The 22,808-nt window shown below is 54.2% G+C and overlaps 9 protein-coding genes across 9 annotated transcripts; 6 read left to right on the top strand and 3 right to left on the bottom strand.

Annotated features, from left to right (window-relative positions):
• Positions 1–278: 278 nt before the first annotated feature.
• Positions 279–2,515, top strand: AB675_8684 (G patch domain-containing protein 1; the record flags this gene model as incomplete). The annotated part of the gene is made up of 2 exons (XM_018149151.1): positions 279–502; positions 556–2,515. The coding sequence occupies 2 exons, from the start codon at positions 279–281 to the stop codon at positions 2,513–2,515; spliced, it is 2,184 nt and encodes a 727-aa protein (XP_018004541.1).
• Positions 2,516–2,807: 292 nt separating this feature from the next.
• AB675_8683 (UDP-galactose transporter-like protein) lies at positions 2,808–4,063 on the top strand (the record flags this gene model as incomplete). The annotated part of the gene is made up of 2 exons (XM_018149150.1): positions 2,808–2,996; positions 3,170–4,063. The coding sequence occupies 2 exons, from the start codon at positions 2,808–2,810 to the stop codon at positions 4,061–4,063; spliced, it is 1,083 nt and encodes a 360-aa protein (XP_018004603.1).
• Positions 4,064–4,272: 209 nt separating this feature from the next.
• On the bottom strand, positions 4,273–8,585 carry AB675_8682 (putative PH domain-containing protein; the record flags this gene model as incomplete). Its single annotated transcript, XM_018149149.1, has 2 exons — positions 4,273–5,192; positions 5,252–8,585. 2 exons carry the CDS (start codon positions 8,583–8,585, stop codon positions 4,273–4,275), a joined length of 4,254 nt encoding a protein of 1,417 aa, XP_018004687.1.
• A 407-nt stretch (positions 8,586–8,992) lies between these two features.
• AB675_8681 (Protein kri1) lies at positions 8,993–10,774 on the top strand (the record flags this gene model as incomplete). Its single annotated transcript, XM_018149148.1, has 1 exon — positions 8,993–10,774. The coding sequence occupies one exon, from the start codon at positions 8,993–8,995 to the stop codon at positions 10,772–10,774; it is 1,782 nt and encodes a 593-aa protein (XP_018004398.1).
• Positions 10,775–11,417: 643 nt separating this feature from the next.
• AB675_8680 (ADP,ATP carrier protein) lies at positions 11,418–12,876 on the top strand (the record flags this gene model as incomplete). The annotated part of the gene is made up of 7 exons (XM_018149147.1): positions 11,418–11,453; positions 11,545–11,554; positions 11,705–11,752; positions 11,803–11,858; positions 11,965–12,089; positions 12,142–12,776; positions 12,827–12,876. 7 exons carry the CDS (start codon positions 11,418–11,420, stop codon positions 12,874–12,876), a joined length of 960 nt encoding a protein of 319 aa, XP_018004168.1.
• A 785-nt stretch (positions 12,877–13,661) lies between these two features.
• AB675_8679 (uncharacterized protein) lies at positions 13,662–14,630 on the bottom strand (the record flags this gene model as incomplete). Its single annotated transcript, XM_018149145.1, has 1 exon — positions 13,662–14,630. One exon carries the CDS (start codon positions 14,628–14,630, stop codon positions 13,662–13,664), a length of 969 nt encoding a protein of 322 aa, XP_018004701.1.
• A 1,372-nt stretch (positions 14,631–16,002) lies between these two features.
• AB675_8678 (Ankyrin repeat protein nuc-2) lies at positions 16,003–19,172 on the top strand (the record flags this gene model as incomplete). The annotated part of the gene is made up of 4 exons (XM_018149144.1): positions 16,003–16,134; positions 16,190–16,300; positions 16,349–16,399; positions 16,446–19,172. 4 exons carry the CDS (start codon positions 16,003–16,005, stop codon positions 19,170–19,172), a joined length of 3,021 nt encoding a protein of 1,006 aa, XP_018004617.1.
• A 216-nt stretch (positions 19,173–19,388) lies between these two features.
• On the bottom strand, positions 19,389–19,823 carry AB675_8677 (uncharacterized protein; the record flags this gene model as incomplete). Its single annotated transcript, XM_018149143.1, has 2 exons — positions 19,389–19,742; positions 19,791–19,823. The coding sequence occupies 2 exons, from the start codon at positions 19,821–19,823 to the stop codon at positions 19,389–19,391; spliced, it is 387 nt and encodes a 128-aa protein (XP_018004179.1).
• A 1,694-nt stretch (positions 19,824–21,517) lies between these two features.
• AB675_8676 (Translation machinery-associated protein 20) lies at positions 21,518–21,853 on the top strand (the record flags this gene model as incomplete). The annotated part of the gene is made up of 1 exon (XM_018149142.1): positions 21,518–21,853. One exon carries the CDS (start codon positions 21,518–21,520, stop codon positions 21,851–21,853), a length of 336 nt encoding a protein of 111 aa, XP_018004695.1.
• Between the last annotated feature and the right edge of the window lie 955 nt (positions 21,854–22,808).

Below are 22,808 nucleotides of genomic sequence, written 5' to 3'. Positions count from 1 at the left end.
CAACGGTAGAGGCCGGCGGCAGCGTGCTACAATAGGGAAGTCGCATTCGAAGCAAGCAAGCCTTGGAGGGATGGGGAGGGCTGCGCTTTGGCTGCAAGCAGCGAGATAGTTCAACGGCTCCGGTGGAGCATGGCCGCCTACCATGACGCTTAAATCCAGGCTGCTTTCAAGACGACTCTGACTTGAATTTACTTGTATGCCTAATGTCTCCCGTCAACTGTCCGTCTCTGCCATAACATCTGCCTAGTCGTTGTGAGCGGAGGCCCATCTGGCCGGATATGGCCTACAAGCGCTCGCGCAAAGACTTCGAGGCAGACTTGCAGTCGCGCGAGTCGCCGTATGTCTTTTATGGCACCCCTCTTCCACCTCTGGACGATAAAGTCCGAGATGACGGATCTTTCGTTCCCGTCTGGAAGCAAGAGGTAACAGATGATCGAGGCAGAAAGCGTCTTCACGGCGCTTTCACAGGTGGGTTCAGCGCCGGGTGGGTTCCCGAGGTCAAGTATGTGGAACGAGAAGACTAAAATGACTGCGACAGATACTTCAACACCGTAGGCTCAAAGGAGGCTGGACGCCATCGACATTCGTGTCATCACGGAAGAAGGACAAAGATGGAGGCCAGCAACTCCGCCAACAGCGCGTCGAAGACTTTATGGACGAGGAAGACATGCGTGAGGCGGAAGAAGCCCAGACCCTGTCGACTACCGATGACTTCGCCGGCTTTGGCACAATGAGCGATCCTTCTCAACGTCGAACGCTTATGGACATCTTCAGGCCAGCCGGGGAGTCTGTGGGGGTAAAGCTGCTGAAAAGAATGGGCTGGAAAGAGGGTCAAGGCATTGGACCACATGTCAAAAGAGAAGCCGACCTAGGCGAAGGTCAGGTAGCTAGAGGGAAGATCCACAGCTTTGCGCCAACAGATGTTCCCCTAGTGACTTTCCCTGTGAAGAATGATCTGAAAGGCTTGGGCTATAGCGATGGTGGAGATCCCATAGCCACCAAATTTGGTCCTATTCAGACAGGGACGAAGCCAAGGTCTGTACCTCTTGGGCCTGGTGACTTAGAGGACGACGGCGATGAGCTCTTTTCACCGTCGTTGACTCGAAAGCCCGGCGGGCCCATACCACGCAAAGGTGGGTTCGGCGTCGGAGTTCTCAACGACACTGGATCAGATGATGACGACCCCTATGCTATGGGCCCTAAGATGTCCTACAACAAAACTATCGGCGCAGACAAGCCTTCCAAGAAGAAGTCGGCCAGTAAGAAAAGCATGGCGAATCCTTCTCTTCACAAAAAGCCCATCCTGCTATCTCAGAAGCTCAATGGACTGGGAGGCACCCTACGGAAATGCCGTGATGGGACGCTGCCGATGGACGGTTTCGAGCTCGGCGACGAAGTCAACGCAATGGCTACCCTGTCGCTGGACAGCGAGAAGTACAAGCCACCATCAGTACCTCCAGGCTGGACATCTGCATTGACTCCTGCAAAGGACGCGACGGTGATCAACGACTACAAGTCCACCTCAGACGTGGCGAGAGCATCACAGCATACCTCGAAAAGTCGAGCATCGGCACTCGGCGAGGCCGCCCTTCCCGGAAAATCCGTCTTTGATTATTTGTCTGCATCTGCTCGCGACCGCCTTGCAGCTGCGAGCGGAAAATCGAATCTACCTCCCGGCTTAGGTGAGGTGCCCGACGGCTATGCCACGAAAACGAGTGCTCAAGAGTCTCTGCAAGACCTCGTCCCCAAGTTGGATCAGGAAGTGGCCCTGCTGGCTCTGAAAAAAAGCACCGAGCGTGGCGAAGGGTGGATGCCGTACGCCGAGGACCTGGACAAACGCGAAAGGTACAAGACTTTCTTGGAAATCCGAGCTGGAATGCGGCCGACTGAGCAAGGTGACGAGATCCCACCTCGTGCAGTAGGTGTGAGCCAGGAAGATTGGTTGCAAGAGCTACAGGAGTTTGCCAGGGCAGCAGAAGTGTTCAAGCCAGTCAGCGGTTTCATGGCGAGTCGATTCACTTCAGCTAGGTCCAGCATGCCTGGAAGCACAGCAGATGCCGACGCCTCTACGTCGGACTTGCTCTCCTACAAACGACAGAAGCCCGAGGATCCGCAAGAGGCAGCCGCCAAGATGGGTATGTTCGGGCACATGACAAGGAGTACCACTGGCTTCTTTCCTACACGCCTGTTATGCAAGAGGTTTGGTGTTGCGATGCCCGACATTGGTGCCCGAGCGGAGCCCACTACCATGGACGCTGGTGCGGGCATGGGTGCGGCCTATTCGGCCCCACCATCTTCTGAAGTCCCTGAACAGCCTCAAGAGAGTCGGCGCGATGCTGACCAGGCAGGCCGCGTCACTGAACCGGTAGGATTCTCTCAGCTACCGGTGACGCCGACAGTCGGTGTTGAGAAAGTCGACCCTGATCGGAACGAGGCTCTGGAAGGATCTCGGCCGGGCATGGATTTGTTCAAGGCTGTCTTCGGCGACGACGAATCGGATGATGAGGTCGAGTAGATAGCTACATAGGAAGAAGCATATAGCAACTCTGATGTTATCCAACAACGTGCAAAGCAGTCACAGCGGGTTTCCGTCAAGGAAGGTACGAAGTCCGAGACTCCGAGTCAATTGCAGTTAAGCATTGCGGGAGCCGGGATCGCGTATCACCCCTGTCCGCGGTCGGCGCGCCATGTGTAGAAAAATAGAGAGAACACGTTGCGCTCCAGCAAGTTCTCGTTGACTCGGTTCCATACTGAAATACCATGCCACGCTAACTTCAGTGAGAGTCTGTCTTGACTCAGAATTTGCCATGGCTCGGCGCAAGCAGGTCGCGCCGATGCAGCGCATCAACTCAGGCGAGATCATGCAGCCGCTCCCTGACAACGCAGAGACACCCGCAGCATACACCAACGGCCAAATCGCAACAAAGAGGCGACCGCTCCTCCCAGATAGTCCCTCGTCGAAGCCTCCCGCCGGCATCCTACAACTCCTAACCTGCGTCGGCGGCATCTACGCCTCCTTCCTGACATGGGGCCTCCTCCAAGAGCGCATCACAACCACCGCGTTCGAAGCACATCCCTCAAGCCTCCTCCCTGGTCCCGCACACGAATACTTCCGCTTTCCCATCTTCCTCAATACCATACAATCGCTCTTCGCCTTCATCTCCGGCAGCGCTACCTTCTCCTCACCTCCACCTCCACCACCAACATCCTCCCCTCCCGCGCGGCCCTCTCCCCACTCCTCCTCGTCGCGATCACCCAAACCCTCGCTTCCCCTTTCGGCTACGCCTCTCTCGCCCACGTCGACTATCTCACATTCGTCCTCGCCAAATCCTGCAAACTTCTCCCCGTCATGTTCCTCCACGTCACCTTCTACCGCAAACGCTACCCTCTGTCAAAATACCTCATCGTGCTGGCCGTCACCGCGGGCGTCGCGATCTTCACCCTCTACCACCCGCCCAAGACCTCTTCCTCGAAACTCAAGGCCTCTAAACCCGCCAAATCCTCCTACTACGGCCTCGCCCTCCTAGCAATCAACCTCCTCTTCGACGGCCTAACCAACACCACCCAAGACCACATCTTCTCCTCCCCGGCCAAATACGGCCGCGTCACCTCCGCCCAGATGATGGCAATCACAAACTTCTACTCCACGATCCTGATGGCAGCATACCTCCTCGTCACCCCGCACCTGCCTATCACCCTGCTACCAGTCTTTGCTCAAACGACCAACACAAACGAACTCACAACCGCTCTGTCCTTCCTCCAACGACACCCCTCCGTGCTCTATGACGTCCTCGGCTTTGCGGCCTGCGGCGCTATCGGCCAGCTCTTCATCTTCGCGACACTCGAGCGCTTCTCGAGTCTGTTGCTGGTCACAGTGACCGTCACGAGGAAAATGCTGACTATGGTGCTGAGTGTAGTCTGGTACGGCAAAAGCCTAACCGGAGGGCAGTGGAGTGGTGTGGGCCTCGTCTTTGGGGGCATCGGAACGGAGGCGTGGTTGGGTGCGCAGGAGAAGAAGGCGAAGAAGGCGAGGGAGGCCAAAATCAGGGGAAAGGAGCTGTAGATGTGGTGGTGTAAAATGTGTAGATATCTACAGCCTCACAAGCCTGTTTGATTCCGACTACTGTATAGGACGTGCCCGCTTGCTCTGATCACCGACCTGCTTGTACAATGGGGTATCGTGCTATTGGAAATGCAAAAACCCCAGCCTGCCTGCCCTCGAGGCAGCACAGCACCAGTAGACTCCAGCCGACCTAATACGGGTCCAACAGATCAAAGCAACTTCCTGCCCCCAACACCATCAATCTTCCTCCCCTCAGCCTTACAACTCGCACAATACTCCCTGAACCACTCATCCAACTCCCCTCCAGCGTCAGTAGCGCCACTCAAACCCATATGCTCTACCACAATCTCTGTCTCGTTACCACTGACAGTCCCTTTCTTTCCCTTTTTGTCTTTTCCCTTCCTCACTTTCTCGAGGAGCTCGCCCACCTGTCCACATTTCCGCCTCTCCCCCTCCACCCAATCCTCCCACTCGCTCCTCACAACTTCTCTTTCAACGCTATTGACCATGCGCATCGCAACGAGCAGGTCGTGGCGGTATTTGCCCAATTCCCGTCTCGTCCGCTGTGTCCTGATCGCCGAGGACGAACGAGACCTGCTGACCGCTGATGATGGCGCCGATGAGGAAGGCACGGAAACGAGCTCCGCTTGCTCCCCAAAGCCAGCGTGGTCGCGCACGAAAACTTCGTAGCACGTGTTGGCACCACCAGCAGCGCCGTCGCCAGGATCGGTGATACCAGCAACAACATTGAGATGTTCACCCATCAACTCATCCAAATCTCCCAAGTACACTGCCTTACTCATCACAACCTCCGGCTTGACCCCCATCCTCCCCATAAACCTCACCGCGCGGCGCTCCTGCCACCACATCCACCCTTCCCTCTGCACGTACCATGTGTTCCAGAGTGCGCTGAATAGGAGGGCAGCTAGGATAACTTTGTTGGCGACGATTGTTTTGCCGAGCCATTGCACGACCGACACGATGCTTGCCAGGAGCATGCCCAGTGCGCTTTGCAACCCGCTCTCGACGCCTTGTTTGAGTAAAGTGCCGACTGTGCGCCTTCCACCTACTCTGCGCAATTCGAGGGACTGGCCAGCTGCACCCTTGTCTAGTTCGAGGCTGGTGGTCTCTGTAGAGCTCCAACAGCGCCAAAGACCTGCACCGCCCTCTTCGTCCTCGAATGCACACCCAACTTCCTCACCTGGTCCCCCACCAAATCCGCCAGATCCGCCGCATCCAGCTCCAAATCATGCAGCGCTTGCCTCCCCAGCATCCCCTTCAACGCCCATGGCTCACCCAACCACTCTACTTTGACGAAGATGGCGAGCTTGCATTTCGCTTTCGCCACGTGCGTTATCACCACCTTGCTGACAAGACGGTACGTGTTGGGAAAGGGCAAGTGCCAAGGTGTAGCTTTATCCGTAACGACGTAGCAAAGGTGGTCCGAATTGACGTCTATGATTTGGTAGTCCCGCACTGTTGTCGCGCTCTCCCGACCGAAGAGATTGGCGGTGGTGACCTGATACTCAAAGTCTCGTCGGAGACGGCCCTCGCCGACCTCCGTCCACGGACCCTGCTTGAGGTTGCGTGCGTGTTTCTCGTGTTGTAGGAGCTGCCAGAGCGCGGAGCGGTCGCCGAACATGACGTGAAAGAGGGCCTTTGGGGAGACGTCGAACTCACGTTCCGCGGCGAGGGTGAGGTTGCCGGGCGGTGTGTACTTGACGGGTTGGGCGGGGAGCTTGAATTTCGTGGCGGCTTTGTCGTATGCGGAGGTGGAGTAAGGATTGAGGGCGGTGGAAACGCGCATCGGGGCGCGCAGCTCAGATTGTACAGTGTTGGAGCGACCACGTCGCTTGTGGCCCTGTGCGTCTGCCGGTGTGTCAGGAGGAACGTCTTCCCAGCTTTCTAGGCTAGGAGTACGGTCTGGCACGTCGGTTTCCATTTTGAGAAGAGCCTTGATTAGTGACTCGAGAGACTGAGGCTGTGTGGCCGTGCTGTGGGTGACGAGGAAGTTGATGCGGCGTTGTAGGAGGCGGAGAGGCTCAAGGAATGTCTTGATAGTGATGCGGGTGGTGGAGCCTTCTGGGCCGCCTTCTTTCATGTGTAGGAAGAGGAAATCGCATTCTCGGCCTGGGGCTGCGGTTGCTTCGTCGATGGATGATAGAGATACGGTGGATGTCAGGACCAGGCCGAGGTGGTTGCTGTAGAAGTATATGCTGCTAGGGGTGACATAAATGCGGCCAGGGAAATCTTGCTGGTCGTTCGGGCTCCATGTAGCACGGAACACCAGCAGTAGACGCTCATCTCTTCTGACAGACGGGAACAGTAGCCGGAACTGGGCATCCTGGGTCTTGAGTTGCAGCGGATAGTAGTTGGGAAAGTCCGGTATGGTGTTATCACTCTTCAATTGGGCTGCGCTGTTCCCTTCCGTCCTTCCTGCGGCATTACGCTTCGCTGGTGACTGTGATCGTGCTCTTCTCTGGGCTGGTGGACCTAGGTCGAGTTGTGGAACAGTCCCGTGACTGGTCGACTCTGCTTTGGTGGGAGAGTCTTGTGATGTTGTAGGCGCATTATCTTGGGTTGCCATGATAACGTCTGGTGCTGGTCTGGCTTCCGTTCGGTCGAGTCTATTGACGTATGCAGTATTCGAACTACCCCACATGTTTGCGAGTAACGAGTTCGGTAAGCCACTCTTGTCCAGTGCACCGCTCAAGCCACGCTCGCCCGTTACGACAACTGCTGCTTTGCTCATGTTCGTCGGCGCTGGGACGTTAGCCAAGGTCGACGGAGCAAGAGTGCTGGGTGGCATGTCTCGCAATGCCAAGGCAAATGCCGCTCTTGGTTTCTCTGGATCACCAGCGCTTGGCAGCATCGGAATGGTGCCACTGGCGTTGATTGATCCATGACTAGCGGCAATCAGACTAGCAATTCCTCCTGTTCCTGGGCCAGTCGGCGATTGGATAGAGGGTGATGCTTTGCGGTGCAGATCGAGCTTCGAAATTATGCGAGAAGCGTGATCTCGCTGGCCCCCTTCATCTGCAGCTGTAGCACGCCGAGCTATGTCCATACTTGCAGCACGGTCGTAATCGGCTCCAGGCGCTGGCAGTGTTCCAGATCGATCCAGTGATCCAACCGTGTCTTCCGCTGGTGCGCCAGGCTCGGTCGCAGCAAGGATAGAAGCACCGAACTCCGGTATGGGCGGATTCGATATTGCGAATGCTGGGTCTGAATTGGAGAGACCAGGTGAACCCAGTGAGGCTAGTGATGCAGGATCCTCCAAGGCTTTGGACTTGGCTGTCTCAAATGTGCTAAGCCAGTCTTGCAGCTCATTCTGTGACTCTGCCTGGAGGACAATAGTGTGCTTCGTGGTCTTGACCTCGAAACAGAAACGCCGCTCTTCGTTCACCGCCTGTCGCGCACTACACAGCAAGACACCGATTCGTTCGCTCTCTTCCACGCCACCAGCCCGGCTACTCTGAAGGAGCCAGCCAAAAACGCCATTTCTCAAGAATGACCAGCGTTTCACCCACACCGTCCTGGTCGGTCTGCTGGCATATGTTCGCAAATACAGCCAACCCTGTTTCTCTGGTGTTTTCGGACCTACTTTGCGCGGTGATCGAGGGCCACTAGCGACACTGGTCGAATGCCCATGGGCATATTGAGAGCCGAGCGTTGTGCTGTAATCTTCGATCTCTCGAGATGGCCGCGTCGCATTCTCCGCTGACTCCTCCAATTGCTTGCGTGCAGCGTGTAGTTCGCGCCTGAAGGCCTTCTCGCTCTCCTCCATCGTTGTCAGCCACCCTTTGACGCGATCCATGTCACCCGCACCTCGCTGGAAGATTGCTGCAGTTGTGTCGCGCGAGTTACGCATCTCTTTCCATTGATCGCAGAATATTCTGACGAGAAGCTTGTCCACCGAGAAGCGGAATTGAGGTGCGATGGCAAAGAAGTCGAGGCTGGCTCTCAGGTAGGCTCTTCGGGCTTCATGCAGCTGAAATGCTTCCTCTCGCAGGAAGGACGGCTCTTTCGTCTTCGAGAGAGAGGCATATCGGGTACTTTGGTTGTCGAAGACCTTCTGCGCAGCATCTACCGACCGGCGTGCTTCTCGAAAGGCCTTCAGATCGTGCTGCAAGAACATCCGAATGGGCTCTACGACAAGATTCGACAGACGCTTGACAACCGAAACCATGCTCATCCAATAGTCTTTGGCACCTTCTGAGTATCGCTTCATCGCGAGAACGTCATAGTCGTGGTCGAGCATCGCCTCGGAGATGGTTGTAGGCACAAGCGCATGCGACGTAAAGCTGTTCAATATGCCTTCGAGGGTGGATGACTCGGCGACCAGACGATTGGTGACCCGCATGTATTCCTCCAGCCATCTTTCCAACAAATCCACCTGTTCGCCATAGTGGACAATGGTCGCTCTGGCGGTGGGAGAATCGATCGCTGCCTCTTTCAAGCCGACCGGTATCAGGTTGATCAGTCTTCCCACCTCAGCGCTAGGCAGAAGAGCCTCCGCCATCGCCAACGCGTATTTGCTGCCTCGATTTAGGTAGCCATGCTATGAGAGACGGCGTAGGCCCTGGAGGCGCGGGAGACTGTCTGCAGTAGGCTATGTAGGCGTCGTTGTTGGTTGGATTGTGGACTCTTCCGAGCAATGCTGGCGCTCACCGAAGTGTATATAGTAGATACAGGTAGTCGACGCGTCCAGACAGGCGCTGACTTGTGGCTGTCAGTCTATGGGAAGGCACTCTGAGCAGTTCACCGATCTACGTCAACTCTGATGCCGCGGCGGACTTCAGAGCGGAGCGGAACCATCTTGCCGGAAAAGGTATCCGCGTAAAAGTGTGGGGTGCGCAAAAAAGTTCACACCTGCAGTGCAACCAACTTCATCTACTGTACACGTCGCCGTGACCTCCGAGCGCAGCCATGGCGAGCAAGAGGCTCCTAGAAAGCGACAGCGACTCATCAGAGTCCGAAGGCGGCGCTGAGATCAAGGTCAACCAGGACTATGCTAAAAAGTTTGAGTACAACAAGAAGCGAGAAGAAAAGGCTCGCCTGGAGGACAAGTTTGGCAAAAGCACTGGCAAGCGAAAGAGAGACTCCGAGTCTGCAGAGTCGTCATCAGAGGAGTCAAGTTCGGAAGATGAAGATGAGGGCGAACTTGCGACAGCGGCCAAGGACGCCGAAATCATGGCTACTATCAAGGCCATCCGTTCCAAAGATCCCAGGATCTACGACAGCAAGGCCACCTTCTACTCGCAAACGGACGACGCCGAACAGAATGGAGACATAAAGGCGAAGAAAGAGAAGCCATTGCATCTGCGAGACTATCACCGGCAGAACCTGCTGAATGGTCCTTCACATGCCGAGGAACAAGTTGACGCAGTCATGACCTACGACCAAGAGCAGGAGAACTTGAAGCAGTCTGTGATTTCAGAAATGCATGCCGCTGCAGAAGACTCAGATGTATCAGAAGATGGCTTTCTGACAGCCAAGGACAAGCCCAAGCGTGTCACAAACGAGGTTGAGCTCGATGTCGAGAATGCCGACAAGGACCCCGAAACGTTCCTGTCCAACTTCATGATGTCCCGCGCATGGGCTTACCCCGACACCCAGCGTCAGCTCCAGCCGTTCGAGTCAGACGATGAGGAGGAAGACCGAAAGGCAGACGAGTTCGAGGAAGCATACAATTTGAGATTCGAAGATCCCGACAAGTCCAATGAGACATTGAGATCGCATGCTCGAGACACGGCTGCAAAGTATTCCGTGCGTCGCGATGAGACCAATCCGCGGCAACGTAAGCGTGAAGCCGAGAAGGCTGCGAAGGAGGCAGAGAAACAGCAAGTCAAGGAAGAGAAGGCTCGCCTGCGCAAACTTCGTGTAGATGAGGTTGAAGAAAAAATTCGCAAGATCAAGGATGCCGCCGGCCTTCATTCCAAAGACCTTCAGCCAGAGGATTGGCAGCGATTTGTGGACGAGGACTGGGACGACGACAAGTGGGAGGAGGAAATGCAGAAGCGCTTTGGTGACGACTACTATGCCGATGACGACGCTCTTGTGGAGGAGGAAGGCGATGATCAGGCCGGGAGACGGAAGCCCAAGAAGCCGAAATTCGATGATGACCTTGATATCAAAGACATTATACCAGACTTCGAAGATGACGACGAACGACCCGAGTTCAGCCTCTCTGAAGAAGACATCCCGGCGCCGAAGAAGTCCAAGAAGACCAAACAAGACAAGAAAGCAGACGCCAAAAGAGACAGACGTATTGCTGAGCTGCTGGTGGATGATCAGCTCCAGTTGGACCTCGATCATGCCCTACCAAAATCGACCAAGAACAAAAGCGCCTTCAGATACCGCGAAACGTCACCTAAGAGCTTCGGGTTGAGTGCTACCGATATTCTGTTGGCAGACGACTCTCAGCTGAACCAGTTTGCTGGCCTGAAGAAGCTTGCAGCCTTTCGAGATTCAGAAAGGAAGCGCAAGGATCAGAAGCACCTAGGCAAGAAGGCTCGACTGCGACAGTGGAGAAAGGATGTCTTTGGTCGCGAGGAGGGCATAGCGGTCGAAGACTTGGTACCGTCCAAGAACCAGATTACAGCCGGTCTGGATCCGGAGGCAAGTGATGGAGAAGATGACGGCGTGAATATCATCAATGGCGAGAAGAAAAAGAAGAAGAGGAGAAAATCGAAGAAGCAGAAAGTGTGAAGTATCAGAGCGCAGGAGCGATCCGAGCCCCTTGGGAGGATGCAGGCAGCCCGGGGTTGACTGTCCACTCGTGCAGGCATCGTCGATTCTATACCTTGTGTGGTCGGTTGCGTTCATGTGCTACGCTTCACCACCTTTCCACGTGAGCATCACAACCTATCAAGGCTATATGTGGTCCTTTTGATGATGGTGCGTGCCATCCAGTAGTATACTACAGAAAATAAGATCCCGCCGTGGTGCAAGAAGGTATTGCCGCCTCGGCACTTCTGCCGGCCTGCCGTGTAGAATCCTACTGGAACGGAACGAAAGCTACGCCGAGAATAAATCACACAGGTACCAGAGTCAAATGAAGACGCCGGCTCCTGCATTGATTCCACCCGTGATTGTTCGGCACACGAGCAGTAATTTGGACGGGGTCCCAGTGAGGGTTTTTTCAAAATTCAATGTTCTCGGGGCAAATCGGCACCATGATAGGCTAGCCGTTTTAGCCCTAGCCTGAGCCGGCTCAAAACTTGCAGGTGAAGCTCTCATATCGACCTCCTTCTCTGAAAATTCATCCAGCGTCGACGTTCTCATCGTTCATCAACCTTGAGCCCGACTACTTCATCTCCACTCCCTATTCTCTTCTCACACAACCGTCAAGATGGTTGAAGGCGACGTCAACCAGGCGAAGAAGTCCGTAAGTGCGTTCCGCGCAGTGAGAACGAGATAGCTCTCAGCATTACTGCGCTCCTCAATGGAACAAGCTCAGATGGCTAACACCTTTCTAGGTCTTGGGCAGTGAGTACACCTCGACTACCGCATAGCATCTGCCCATGCGTCCATGGCTGCCGGCACACACGCGTTGCGGTCGGACGATCGGGCTTTCGGCCTACCCTACCTGCTATGCCATGTGCGATAACAACAGTCACTGACCATTTTTGCGAATAGTGCCTGGCTTCATGGTCGACTTCCTCATGGGAGGTGTTGCCGCTGCAGGTTCGTGTCTCTCGTGGTGCTAGAAGTCGCTTTCACTGACACATCTCTAGTCTCCAAGACCGCCGCTGCTCCTATCGAGCGTGTTAAGCTGCTCATCCAGAACCAGGTACGTCGAACTCCCCTATCTCGATCATGTGCTCTGTCACTGGCAGCGGTCAAGCGGAGCTAGTATATTTTGTTGGGAACAAGATAGCTGACAGATAGCTCTACAGGATGAAATGATCAAGGCCGGCCGTCTCGACCGCAAATACAACGGTATCGTCGACTGCTTCAGCCGCACAGCCAAGGCCGAGGGTGTCATGGCTCTGTGGAGAGGCAACACTGCCAACGTTATCCGGTGAGTCTAAACGACGAGATACGGTCCAACATATACTGACACCGCTGTGCAGTTACTTCCCCACCCAGGCCCTCAACTTCGCTTTCCGCGATACCTACAAGTCGATGTTCGCCTTCAAGAAGGAGCGTGATGGATACTGGAAGTGGATGGCTGGTAACTTGGCCTCCGGCGGTATGGCTGGTGCCACCTCCCTCCTCTTCGTCTACTCCCTCGACTACGCCCGTACCCGTCTTGCCAACGATGCCAAGTCCGCCGGCAAGGGTGGTGAGCGTCAGTTCAACGGCCTGGTCGATGTCTACCGCAAGACCCTCGCCTCTGACGGTATTGCCGGTCTCTACCGTGGTTTCGGTCCCTCCGTCCTCGGTATTGTGGTCTACCGTGGTCTCTACTTCGGCATGTACGACTCCATCAAGCCCGTTCTCCTGGTCGGCTCTCTTGAGGGCTCCTTCTTGGCTTCCTTCTTGCTCGGCTGGGCTGTCACCACTGGTGCCGGTATCGCTTCCTACCCTCTTGACACCATTCGTCGTCGCATGATGATGACGTCTGGTGAGGCCGTCAAGTACAAGTCTTCGTTCGATGCTGGTCGCCAGATCATGGCTGCTGAGGGTGTCCGCTCCTTCTTCAAGGGTGCCGGTGCCAACATTCTCCGTGGTGTTGCCGGTGCTGGTGTGCTCTCCATCTACGATCGTAAGTTCATTCCGCATTCTTCAAACCTACCAGTGCTAACAAACATACAGAGGTTCAGCTCCTCCTCTTCGGAAAGAAGTTCAAGGGCGGTTCCGGCTAAGCGCTCTCTTCGACGCCTACCGAGATGGCCTTGGTTTCGCACAAGCCAACGGTTTACCGAGCCAAGAGATTTGCATATCCAGATATCCAGCAAACAGACAACCAGAGAGCATTGAGGACACGCGGTCCATTGCAGAACATCCTCAACCTGCGCCTCCAGTGGTGACGAAGGGGAGTTTGCATGCAGATAGACACGACTTGGTTCATGGCTTAGACGTCATAATCGGGTCTAGTAAAGCAAAGGTCGGGTTTGCACGTCTTTGAGCGATAGTCAATGATGGGTGATGGTTCTTACGGGTTTCATCGAAGCGGGATCTGCGGACACCACTCTCCCATAAATCCTCTGTATTTTAACACAACCTAGTTTTGCGCCCCTTACCTCTGCTTTTCGCTTGCTCAACACTTCATGTAGAGTTGCAATGCTTCCCAATAGTCAGTAGGACAGTCGTCGCGGCTACTAGGCTACGGATGTGCCAAACGGTGACCATGCAGAGTCCGCCGCGGGCGTATATATACCTTGCCAAACGGCGTGTCGCGAGGTTCCGGTTTCCTTCCACCGTCCCGTCTTCTACGCGGCGTCTGTCCCGAATCTGAACTACTTCAAGCACGACAATGTAGGAGTGTGCATGCGATAGAGAGTTATGCTGGTAATAATGCTTGGATTCTAGATGCGCATCATAACACCACTATACTGCTGTATGACTGACAGACCAATGCTGCTTCCTACCGATTGTTCATTCTACGGTCATCCGACCCCCGATACATAAATCGAACAGATCCGTGGCATCACCGCTCGCCACTAACAACCCGCCAAACCCCCTCCTCCGCCTCCCCCAGCTTCCGCCACCCCATCTTCGCCCACTTGCCCGCCACCTCCCACACATTCTCATCACCACCATCAGTCCCTTCATGATTGACCCCATCCAGATTCTGGAAAAAAATCTCCCCGTTGAGAATTCCTGGACCGCCCGCATAGCTCTTCCGGTGCCGATGCCCGAATACGTCGTTAGAACTCGGCGGCGCGTAGAATGGGCTGTGTACCCCACTGTTATGGAGAGCAGAGTATGATTGTCGGAGGGGCGAGCGCGGGAGGGAGTAAGTCTGTTCCTCGACGTCGGCGAGGGGCCGGTCTTCGAAGCTGTCGCGGGTGTTTTGGACGTAGCCGGGTGGGTTGTTGCCTGGTGTGGTGGGAACTGCGTGGGCGATGGGGGTGGAGAGGTAGGGGGAGGAGAAGCCGGAGATGGCGCTGATGGAGGAGATGTTGCGGGCGTGATGGGGTAGGTGGGGTGGGCTGTAGGTTGAGGAGACTCGGGAGACGGGGCTGCCCATTGCTGAGGCACCTGTGTATGGGATGGCGGTAGGGAGCTTGGGGGATGAAGAAGGCGTGCTGGGAATGGAGAGGCGAGTCAGGGAGGGCGGTTGTGGGGAGGAGGTGCCGCTGCTGTTGTGGGAATGCGTGCTGTAGGCGGGTGTTGTGAAGTTTGTCGCTTGGCTGGGTTGAGCTTTCATAGGCGTGGGTGATGTTGGGAACGCGTTGGAGGTGTGTGCAAGCGTGTTGGCTCTTTGGGTGTTCTGCATTGCTTCTGGCGAAGGCGTTACCGGCTTTGAGGGTGGCAGCGGGACTGATGTAGCTAGGACTTCGTCTAGTGCTTCGGCTGGTGTATATCTCATCGCGAATGTTGAGGGACTGGAGGGAAACGCGCTTAGCGGCACGTTTGTGTTGATTGGCGAGGCTGTATAGAGTGGGACCGCCATCTTGTCGTGTTTTCTGGCTGTTTGTTGAGGCTAGTAGATTTGTTTGGGTTGCTGCGAAGTCAATTTTGCTCAAGTGTGAGAAGTGTGGTCAACGAGGTCACCGTCGCTCGAAGTAAAGGATATAACAGAACGCACGAGCCGTTTGCGGTCATTTCTCCTTTGTCGCGCTCGAGCCGCTCTAGTACCGAATCAAGGGGTCACTTTCCTGTACGTCATGAGAAGAACGCGTCTCCAGGGTCACGGTAAGGGCATGCCGCTGTCAGACACTGACGGCAGCAATGAAACGGCGGACATGCCAATACTCCTGATGTCATACTTGACAGCGGGCTCTTCTTACTCACGAAAAGTTTTTCAATAATGAGTTGTGGAAGGAGTCCGGCGAGAGGCCGGTTATGGTCAATGCGCTGCGAACGGTCAGACGTACGCTGGGATGGCTGGCTTCGACACGGACCATCCGAGAGTCTTCTGCTGAGCAGTGATCCGCGTTGGTGGCAGTTTCCTTTGTCCGCGATTGACTGGAAGGCGCTCGGCAATCCTACCTGCAATGTTCTGAGCATTGATGGCGTCAGGGTCCTTATCGATGTCGATCTTACAGTTTTCGGATGACCGCAGTGCCGCCCACTGCATATTCGATTTCGCCCATGTCTTCGTGACATGGCAATGTTTTGATAGAGGTACTTAAGTACATTCCTGTCGCCGTTCTGAGGCTGAGGTTCTGAGTGCTGCAAGGCTTCCAGCCGGCCAATCAGATCGAATTCTCGCTCTTATTAACGTCGCGTCAACATGATGTCTGTATCTCCTCCTCTGGGGTCGTTCGCTTGCTGTGTATCAGATGACTCGTCCTTTTCGTGCTTCGAGCCTCACGCAATTTGCAGCTTGAGCAGCGAGAGACTCGTGTTCGTCTCTGCAGCACTGTTATTGCCGGCCAATCGTTGCCCCAGGACTCACGTGGGCAGTTGATTGGTTCCCGACTCCCATGGTCACCATTGGCTTGGCATCAATTCTTCAACACCGCGAAAGGCCGTGCTATCGAACCGAAGCAAATCTCGAGGCATTGTGATTGTACTGTGTTCTTTCACAGATCTGCTGTACTCGTTCGTCGGGACAAGAACGCCGAATATCGTCAGCTTCAAGGAAGAAGGACTGCTGCAGACTTGACAACTATACTCCCTCCAGCGGCTTCTGCGCCGTTTCGACCGAGGTGGATGAGTATGCGACTCTCGACAAAAGCAATGCAGTCTGACAGCCGATCCGGCGCAAGCGGACAGCCTTGATTCGACAGTCTGCTCTGCGCCAAGATCTCCTACCCTACTGCCTCAGCAATACTTCAGCCGTAGCATTCTCGGTTTCGTTGCCTGAACTTTCAATATGTATGTATGGATCTGGCTCCTCGTTCAGTCCTGAGACTGAGACAAGCAGGAAGTTCGGCAAGCAGATACAGCGACAGCAGCTGGACCTGCCCGAATATGCTGCTAGTTTCCTCAACTATAAAGCGCTGAAGAAGGTACGCCCGGAGCAGCCCCGATGGGAACGTGGACCTTGCTGACTTTGCTGCGCAGTTAATCAAACAGTTGTCTGTTACACCGACAATCATTGCGCAAGGTGACTCGGGCACGACAGACCCTCAAGCTGCTTTGCGTGCAAACAAGGAGGTCTTCTTCTTTCGTCTAGTACGGGTCATTTGTTCTTCTGACTTCTGTCAATTTTAACGTGAACAGGAAAGAGAGATCGAGAAAGTCAATGTGTTCTATCTGCAGAAGGAGGCTGAAGTATGACAGTCACGATGGTCCTGGGCTCGTTGCTGACACCGTGCAGTTCTCCTTGCGACTGAAGACACTACTGGACAAGAAAAGAGTGATACAAGCACGCATCAACGCCGGCTCGCGATCTACCGCCAACTTCGTCACGCTAATAGAGGGCTTCCAACAGTTCGACAATGACCTCAACAAGTTGCAACAATTTGTCGAAGTCAACGAGACTGCCATCTCGAAGATCCTGAAGAAGTGGGACAAGACGTCCAAGTCGCGCACCAAAGAATTGTACTTGCAACGAGTCGCCGAAGCTCAGCCATGCTTCAACAGGGATGTGCTCAGAGACTTATCAGATCGTGCAACAACTGCTCGACTTGAGCTGGAGGCCCTCTCAGAAGGCGAGAATATTACGACCACTGAAGTTAACAGGCCCACGATAGGCCAAAGAGTTGGCACAGAAGAGAGCGATGTTGACCTCCAGGTGCTTCAAGCTGCCGCGGCCGGCAACTTGCCAGCTCTAAGAGAGTGGCTCAATCGCTTGTCTACCTCTCCCAACCCTACGGAGATATTGACCAGGATATTCCTCGCATCCATAAGTGATGCTCCTGATGATTCCTTGCGCATTCTCTTGGAGTCCAAATTTGTCGACATTCAGGCTGAGGACGATATCAACGAACGCAATTGCTTGCACGAAGCAACCATTTATGGTAAGGAAAGTGTACTGGACTATGCTCTGGAACGAGGCGTAGACCCTAGCCGCCTCGACGCTTATGGTCGTGTACCCCTACACTACGCCTGCCTCAAGGGACGGATGTCAATGCTCGAGAAGCTCATCTCTGCAGCGCCACGCACTATCAACCTCAAAGACCACGACAACTTTACACCGCTAATCCACAGTATCGTTCGAAAAAGAATAGATTGTGTCCAGTTGCTTCTCTCACATAATGCTGCGATCGAGCCAACTTCGGAAGCCGACCACATCCCACTCAATCTTGCTTGCCAGCATGAATCGATTGAGATCGTACAGATGCTGCTTGAACGTCGAGCTCGGTTTCTGCCCGATGCAGAAGGCCTGTTCCCTCAACACCTCGTGGCTAGGTCAAGTACCACGGCCGATCTATTAATCACGCTCCAGCAGGCAGGCGCAGATCTCAACCAGAGAGACAAGCTGTATCAGTGGACACCGCTCTTTCATGCAGCCAGTGAAGGCCGCATAGCATGTTTGCGAATGCTGCTCGAGCATGGCGCCAACGCCGCCGCCTTGGATGAGAAAGGCCTGACAGCCACTTACTATGCTACGTGGGAAGGCCACCTGAGCTGCGCAGATCTTCTGTGGGAGCGGCAGGTCGAGAAGAGCGTACAGAAAGCAAATCAATCAGTCCTACAGCCACAAGACTCTCTTGCTGGTGCAGCAATGGACCTCGGCGAGCCAGAGCTGATAGGCGAAGCGGACGGCATACCAGACTTGTCGTTACCACCACCTATCATACCGTTGCGTCGATACGGCCACAACTTCCTCGACACGAAATGCTTTGTGGCGATCAATTTCGAACGCAGTGCAAAGGCTATCCAGTTCTTCAACGAGGCTAGGTATCCGGCAGCTCGCATAACGATATCTTCCAAAACATCAGATCTCATACCGCGAAACATCATGTTGCCGATACAAGAGGATTCCCGCTCGGTCCTGTTCCAAGTAGATAATCTGGCTACCTTCCAAGTCGATTTCGAGATCTTTCCCACATTCGGATCAAAGGTGATCGCTAAATCAGTCGCTTTGCCTGATGTATTCCAGGCCCTTGACAGCAGCTCCGGTACGTGTTGCTTGCCGCTCTTCGACCCTCGACTGCGTTCGGTTGGTCAGATCTTCTTCAATTTCCAGGTCATCAAACCATACAGCGGACGACCTTTGGAGATTACGCAGTTCGCCACTTACTGGAAAGCCACGAGCGCCCTGGAAGATAACCCTACACTCATCACCGGGTCGAGTCTTTCAGGCGATTACTTGCGACTGTGCGTGCAGCTGACGAGTGACGCTGTGCCTGTCATCTATCCGTCATACTCGTTAGGCCACGCTGGCCTCGATGTGAGCATCGCTACTCTACGTTACGGCGCTCTGTCCGCTGTGGCAGATAATGCTCCTGGGATGCGCTCGACATCCGAGACGGCCAACATTCTCGAATGGCGAAAACAAATCTCAACCGCAGTAGTCGCGCTAAAAACTGTTCTTTCAACTCTGCCTGCGACTATCAATCTCAACCTTCACATCCTCTACCCATCAGCAATCGAACAACAACACGGGGTCTTTGCCTCTAATATCGATATCAACACCTTCGCCGATGCGATCCTGACAGAAGTCTTCGATCATGCGAGAGCACTACGCGACCAGTCAACGGAGCTGAGCCGCTCGATAGTCTTCACATCCTGGAACCCACACATCTGCACTGCACTGAATTGGAAGCAGCCCAACTTCCCAGTCCTGCTTTGCAACGGCCTTGGTTCGAGACCTGGCTCGGAGTCAGCATTGAATAGTACTTCAATCAAAGAATCAGTGCGCCTAGCGCAGAGAAATAATTTCATGGGCGTCACCTGCAGTGCTAGAATCCTGAAGATGGTGCCGGCCCTGACAGAGACGATCAAACAAGCTGGTCTGGTATTGGTCTCGGATAACTCTGACAGTGAGCCGTCGGAACAGAGTGTTCCAGCGGCGGGCTTTGCGCCTATGCCTGAGGGAGTTAATGGACTAGTCAAGCCGAATGGGGTGTTGAGATTCAATGAGAGTGTTGATATGTGATTGAATAGAATATTGTTAACCGCCCCGTTTGCGTATCCTCTTTTGAGCGTCAGAGTCTTGGAACACTTCGTCTTGGATCTCCTCGCCAGGAAGTGCTCCAAGGGTCCAAAAACTTTTGTCAATAGAATCGACAGGCGTCAGATGAGCCTCATTTGAGCGTCAGGTTGTAGAAATGAACATTCATGACTTTTCTGGCCAGGGAGGGCGCTGTACCCTTCAGCATTCTTCATCATGTAAAGCGGAGAAATAACGCTCCCATCCAGCTTCGTCTTCCGTTCCAAAGCAAACTCTCCGCTTGTGTTTCGCGATCTCAACACGAGCCGCGGAGAGTCCTCCCAACGCGCTCCTGACCTCTAGGCGTTCGATGATCAGATCCTCCGCAACTTTCTTGATGGTCTTCGATTGCAGTCTGAAGCTGCAGGCCCACTGGTTCCTGCTGCAGTCCTCCTCGCTGATGAGGTGAGTGGCGAAAGGCTCGTATTTGGTGGGTATTGTAGTCGGTAGTACGTGTTCGAGAATTTGCTCGAGGACCTCGACGGGCATGCTGGCAAGGTTTGGTTCTGGTTTCCGCTTCGAAGCAGTTAGTTGGGAGCGATGCAACAGGAGCGCGAAACATACCCATGCTGGCAGCTGTTGCAAAGCCTCTGCCATGGTGAGTCTTTCTTAGGTGAGGCTGTAGCGTCCATGTTGACGTACAGGCTGGAACAGCGTTGTGTAGGACTGCTAGAGTGAGGACGGTGTTAACGGAGTTAATTGAGCTGAGCAACAGAGGACGCACTATTCACAGAGGTCTGAAGGCCTGGCAACGCTTTGTCAAGCACCATCTCAAGGATTCTGGCTGCACTTAGCCTGACTCAAGAGTTTCTTGGACTTCACCCACAACTCTAAGGAGAGGCGGATCCCATTGGAATGTCTTTCTTCAGAGGGATGGCGCAGATGGTCAAGGACGAGATCATGCTGCCACAGAGACCTCCCTGCCTGAGGAGCTCGAGATTGAAGTTGCCACAATCATCATCGTTGAAATCGTGCCAGGGAGGCCTGAACCCTCGATAAACTGCAAACACATCAATCCAACACAGTCGAATAAGTCTGGCAGGAAAACTTTAGAGAGAAGTGGCAGCCAGATCTGGGCATCACTCATGGCCACAGGGCGACCTCGTCGTCAGTAGCCTGGGTATGTTAATGACACTATGCGATGGATGCACCTCTCACTAAGTGTCTTCTAAGCGTCACGGCCCAAGACATTGACCATCGATCTCTCATCTCATGCCAGGGACTCTGTGTCCATGAGGTGATGATATCCAACGACAACCTATACAAGCATGCTTTGACAGCATGCACTGCTTCCAGACCACAGGACACTATCACTCACCTTTCGCTGGCCTCTGCTCTTTGTGTTCCTGTACTATCAAGTGTTCGTCACAGACTTGGTTCCTACGTGGCCGAAGCTGGTTGCCTGTTTGCCTTGTTTAGGCGTCTGCACATTATTCGACCCCCCTTGTCCACGTATCGATCCAGCTCAGCAGAAATGCCTGCAATATGAGGCGCCATCGGCATCGTTCGAAGCAGATCGCGAGCTGTGGGGCAGAGTAAATCGGCGCCTATTCCAGATATGCAATACTAGCATTGCATGTCCGACATAGACTGGTCACGTCGTGTTGCGCTGTTTGCAGACCAGGGAAAGTGCGCTGAGGGACGCAATACAGCGCCTGAAATCTTTATTGAGCTCCGGCGTCCGACATGAGGCTTTCATGATACTGCAAAGCTCTGAAAGAAGTAGACTTCAACGACCGTGAAGCGACTTGAAACCTTGATAGGAAGCCCTGAGCATGCAGTATAAGTATCTTACTTGGCGCCGCGTCAGGCTGAGCAGACAAGGCTGAGATATCGAAAATGACATAATTTCCACGATTCTGCAGACAAGATCAGAGACACCAAGCACGACCTCCACCCACCTTTGTTACAAGCTCGTTGAATTCACACCAACCTATCGGGTGCGCGCCACTGGACTCATCTGTCACCATACCCGCAGCAACCTCGAAAATACACCTGCGACCAGTCACTCACCTCGCTCCCCACCGCAGCAAGCCCTCCCACCACGAACCAAGCCCACCACGCTCATAAAGCCACACCATGTTCAAAAAAGACTCCCTAACACCCGGCTCCAAAACAAAAATAAAATCCTCCGTCCAACGCTCCATCCGCGCCCGCGTCCTCGAAACCTACCCACTCCTCGAACCGCACCTCGAATCCATCCTCCCCAAAAATCCCAACTCGACCTCGTCAAACTCCCCGACCGCGTCTCCCTGTACTCCCTCGACGACATCCCGCTGTTCTGGCAACACATGGACGACCCCATCATCCCACATTTGAAAATCGTGCATCAATACCCGCAGTGCTTCAAGACGATATGGATTGATCGCGGCGCGATTCGGTTTGTGATGAGTGGGGCGACGTTGATGGTTCCGGGGTTGACGAGTCCCGGGGGGAGGTTGCCGGATAAGGATGAGGGCTTTGAGAAGGGAGAGGTGGTGGTGGTGGGTGCGGAGGGGAAGAGTGAGGCGTGTATGGTGGGCGTGTTGGAGTTGGGGACGGAGGAGATGAAGGCGAAGAAGAAGGGGCCGGCGATTGAGAGGGGGCATTATTTGGGGGATGGGTTGTGGAGGATGGATTTGAGCTGATGCTGGAGGTCGAGATCAAGAAAGAACTCAGGGGGTGCATTGGTCAAAAGCCAATAGCTGCGCAGCGCAGGGAGTAGGGGAAACCTCTTGGTTTGCAAATACTATGGGTGTAGGCTGCAGACGAAGCCGGGCTTTCTGTCGCCGAGAGTGAAAATGTCCATGCTGCTGCTTCGTCTCGAGGACGAGTTGCCACATGTCATGCTGGCTGAATTCGATGACCACGTGGAGGCGGCGCCGCGAAGCCCTGGCTGGCAGACAATCGGGCTATTGAATCTGTCATCTCTGATGACAAGGATAGGAACAGCCATCATGGGGTAGTCATTCTGGCAAGCACGCCGTGTTCACGGTATGAAAGGGTCGTTGCAATCTCGCACTTTTCACATCTACAACAATTGAGCGGCAATCATATGAAACAAGAATTCTTCATACCACGCTTTCATCTGATTTTCATTGTGTACAAACTTTTCGAATGTGACTGCCGAACGGAACGCAATACTGGTTGATGGCCATGTCTAGTCGGGCTGCTGATGCTCGCCCCATCGTCCTTGCTTGCTTAGTCGAGCGATCGAGCACAAGCATAAAGACAGACACTATCACTGTGGTGTCCGTCCATGACGCAAATTGTGCGTTGTCGTGCATTCCCGCTTCAGCATTTATTCCGCAGCCCGAGCAAATAAGTCAGCTATACAAGCCATGGGCAGAGCTTTTCATTTATTGCGGTTTCGCTTTTGCGCTTTCGACCTGAGGCCCATCCTTTGTCCTTCGGCTCCGTCAGCGGCCTCTCTGAGAACATAAAAGAAATGAGAACTTTCGCCACTCCATGCACTGCCCTGGCCATGCTGTAACTCAATGAGTCGAGGGTATGATGCTGGTAGGAAATATCGTTCGTGATGGTGGTAGTACCGTTGAACGAGTTTTTGTAAGTAGTATGAACGAGGTGAAATCAAACTGGTAT

Source organism: Cyphellophora attinorum, assembly GCF_001299255.1.
Source record: "Cyphellophora attinorum strain CBS 131958 chromosome Unknown Contig3, whole genome shotgun sequence".
NCBI lineage: Eukaryota > Fungi > Ascomycota > Eurotiomycetes > Chaetothyriales > Cyphellophoraceae > Cyphellophora > Cyphellophora attinorum.
This window is presented reverse-complemented; position numbering and strand designations above follow the sequence as displayed.